At 48.3% G+C, this 3,086-nt stretch overlaps 1 protein-coding gene across 1 annotated transcript; it reads right to left on the bottom strand.

Moving 5' to 3' along the window:
* Positions 1,466-2,671, bottom strand: LOC109231689. The gene is made up of 2 exons (XM_019397331.1): positions 2,453-2,671; positions 1,466-2,080 (listed from the first exon to the last, which is right to left on the bottom strand). Exons 1-2 carry the CDS (start codon positions 2,669-2,671, stop codon positions 1,466-1,468), a joined length of 834 nt encoding a protein of 277 aa, XP_019252876.1.

Genomic DNA, 3,086 nt, shown 5'->3' with positions numbered 1-3,086 from the left:
GGTCTAAGCTTTCGTGAAGCTATGACTAGTGCCAGAGCCAGTTTTTCAAGGTGTGGGTACCTTGTTTTGGCATCGATTAAGGTTTTGCAGATATAGTAAATGGGGGATTGTGTACCTTTACTTTTGCGGACCAGGACTGCGCTGACGGCGACCTCAGATACTGCTAGGTATACGAGTAGACTTTCGCCTGGGTCTGCCTTGACGAGTAGTGGTGGTGAGGACAGATATGTTTTCAGTTTCCTCAGGGCGTCGATGAACTCTTCGTTCCATTGTAGTCCATAATCCTTTCTCAGTACATTGAAGAACTTATGGCACCTGTCCGAAGATCGTGAAATGAACCTTGATAGGGCGGCTATTCGCCCCGTCAGCTTCTGTACCTGTTTCTTGCTTTTCAGTACCTCAGGTATCGACTCTATGGCCTTGAGCTGGTCCGGGTTGACCTCGATGCCCCGTTGCGACACAAGGAAACCCAGAAACTTTCCCGAGGCTACGCCGAAGGCGCATTTTTTCGGATTCAGTTTCATTCCGTACCGCTTCAATATCTCGAAGGCTTCTTTCAAATGGCTGATCTGGTCTTCTTTCTTTGCCGATTTTACCAGCATGTCATCGATATAGACCTCCATTGTCTTGTCGAGATGTTCCTTGAATATTTTGGTAACTAATCTCTGGTATGTGGCCCATGCATTCTTGAGTCCGAACGACATCACATTATAGCAGTAAGTCCCTTGGTGGGTGATGAAAGTTGTTTTCTCTTGATCCTCCCCGGCCATTAAGATTTGGTTGTAGCCGGCATAGGCGTCCAGGAAACTCAGCAGTTCGTGTCCCGCTGTTGCGTCGATCAACTGGTCGATATGGGGCAATGGAAAGGAATCTTTTGGACATGCCGTGTTCAGATCGGTGAAGTCCATGCACATTCTCCACTTGCCGTTTTTCTTCTTTCCCATGACTACATTAGCGACCCATTGGGGGTATTTTTATTCTCTGATGGAACCGTTGGCCAGTAATTTGTCCACGTCTTCACTGACTGCCTCGTTAATTGCAGCATTGAATTTCCTCCTCATCTGCCGCATGGGCGGGTGGAGCGGATCGACATTCAGCCTATGAGTGGCGATGTCTTTCGGAATCCCCGGCATATCTGAGTGTGAAAAGGCAAATAGATCGGCGTTGTTAGTTAAAAATTCACTATACTTACCCGGCTCGGAGAGGTTATGTCCGATATAAGCCTTTTTGTATCGTCGGTGTCGTCCAGGTGTACCGTGTCGAGATCTTCAATAGTTGCTTTGCAAGTTTCTATAACGTCGGGCTCTATGATGACTTCTGCTGGTGGGTCGGTTTTAGTTCCCGACATGGCTGATTGCTATGCCTCCGCGCTTGCCCCTTTTAACTGCTTGGTATGTGTGCAATATTAGGCGATCCGGTAGCATTCCTGGGCGGTACGTGTTTCGCCTCGAATGCTGAAAATTCCCTACCGGGTGGGAAATTTGATTACCTGATAAAAGCTTGAGGGGACGGCTTGCATGGCATGTATCCATAGGCTTCCTATGATGGCATTGTACGCAGTTTCCTGATCCATGACGTGGAATGTAGTTTCCAGTGTGACTCCCCCAGCCAGGACTGGCAGTGCTATTTCTCCAGACGTCCGTTCTACTGCATTATTAAAACCCGTTAGTGTTATGCAATGGGTTATTATCTTATCCTCGAGCTTCATTCGCATGAGAACTCTCGGGTGGATAATACACGCCCCGCTTCCGTCGTCTGCCATAATTCTTTTCACATCTGTATCAGCAATGCGTAATGTTATGACTAAAGCATCGTAATGAGGTAAAGACAAACCGTCGGCATCTGACTTTTCAAAAATGATACTATCTTCGAAGCCATCGTACCGTTCGTGAGCGATTGTACGCTTCAGCTTGTGTGTGGTGGTGAACTTTACGTGATTGATCATTGAGTCGTCACCGCCGCTAATAATCATTTGTATGGTGCGTGCTGGCGACGGTGGCCTTGGTGGTCCTTGAGATGGGTCGCGCCCCCTGGCGAAGTTGGCCCTTCCTTTATCACTGAGCAGTTCTTTCAGGTGTCCCTGGTTCAGCATTCTGACCACCTCCTGTCGTAACCCTATGCAATCTTCGGTCTTGTGTCCTCTTTCTTGATAGAATTCGCAGAGGACATTTGACCTTCTTGTATTTGGGTCCGATTTCATCTTTTGTGGCCACTGCACCTTCGTGCCCAGTTTCTCTAGTGCGTACACTATTTCTGAAAGGGAAACACAAAAGTTATGAGCAAATAATGGAGGCATACCTTTTTCATTTCGGAGGGGCACGATATGTCGCGACAGGGCATCTACATGCCTCGGGGGAGGCGGGTTAGGAGTTCTGACATAGGGCTGATGCCTTTATCTGTTGAAGCGTGGGAGCTGATCCCTTCGTCCGTCGTTGCGTTGGTCTCTCCTTACCTCGGATTGTACTGACATTAGTCGCTGTGTTGGACCGTTGAGATCGTCTTCATCTGCTCTTACTTCGGCGCAGTAGGCATTATGGATTTCCTCCCATGTAGTGGGAGGGTACGTCATGAGTCGGTTGAGTAACTTCTTGGTTGCCTTCGACCCGCTTCTGCTTAATCCGTTTTGGAAGGCTGCGACCGCTACTCCTTCCGTCAAATTTGGCAGTCCCATTCTTACCCTGTTGAATCGGGCTAGGAAGTCCCGAAGTCATTCGCCTGCCGTTTGTCTGATGGCGAAGATGTCGTTGACCCTAGCTTCAGCCTTCTTTGCTCCTACATGAGCGGTAGCGAATTTATCTGCCATTTCCTCGAATGTCGATATCGACCGTGCTGGTAGCTGAGAATACCAGGTTAACGCTCCTCTTGTCAAAGTCTCACCGAACTTTTTCAACAGCACAGATGGCACTTGTTCTTTTGACAAGTCGTTGCCTTTTACCGTAGTGACATAATGAATCAGGTGATCTTCTGGATCTGTAGTCCCATCGTATATTTTCAAGTATGGTGGCATTTTGAAGGTTTTCGAGATGGGGTGGGGAGCATCTTCCTCACTGTACGGCTGCTCGACGAACCTTCCCACATCGCATTTC

Source organism: Nicotiana attenuata, chromosome 8, assembly GCF_001879085.1.
Source record: "Nicotiana attenuata strain UT chromosome 8, NIATTr2, whole genome shotgun sequence".
NCBI classification, from domain to species: Eukaryota; Viridiplantae; Streptophyta; class Magnoliopsida; order Solanales; family Solanaceae; genus Nicotiana; species Nicotiana attenuata.
Note: the sequence above shows the minus strand (reverse complement) of the source record. Positions and strands in the feature narration are given on the sequence as shown.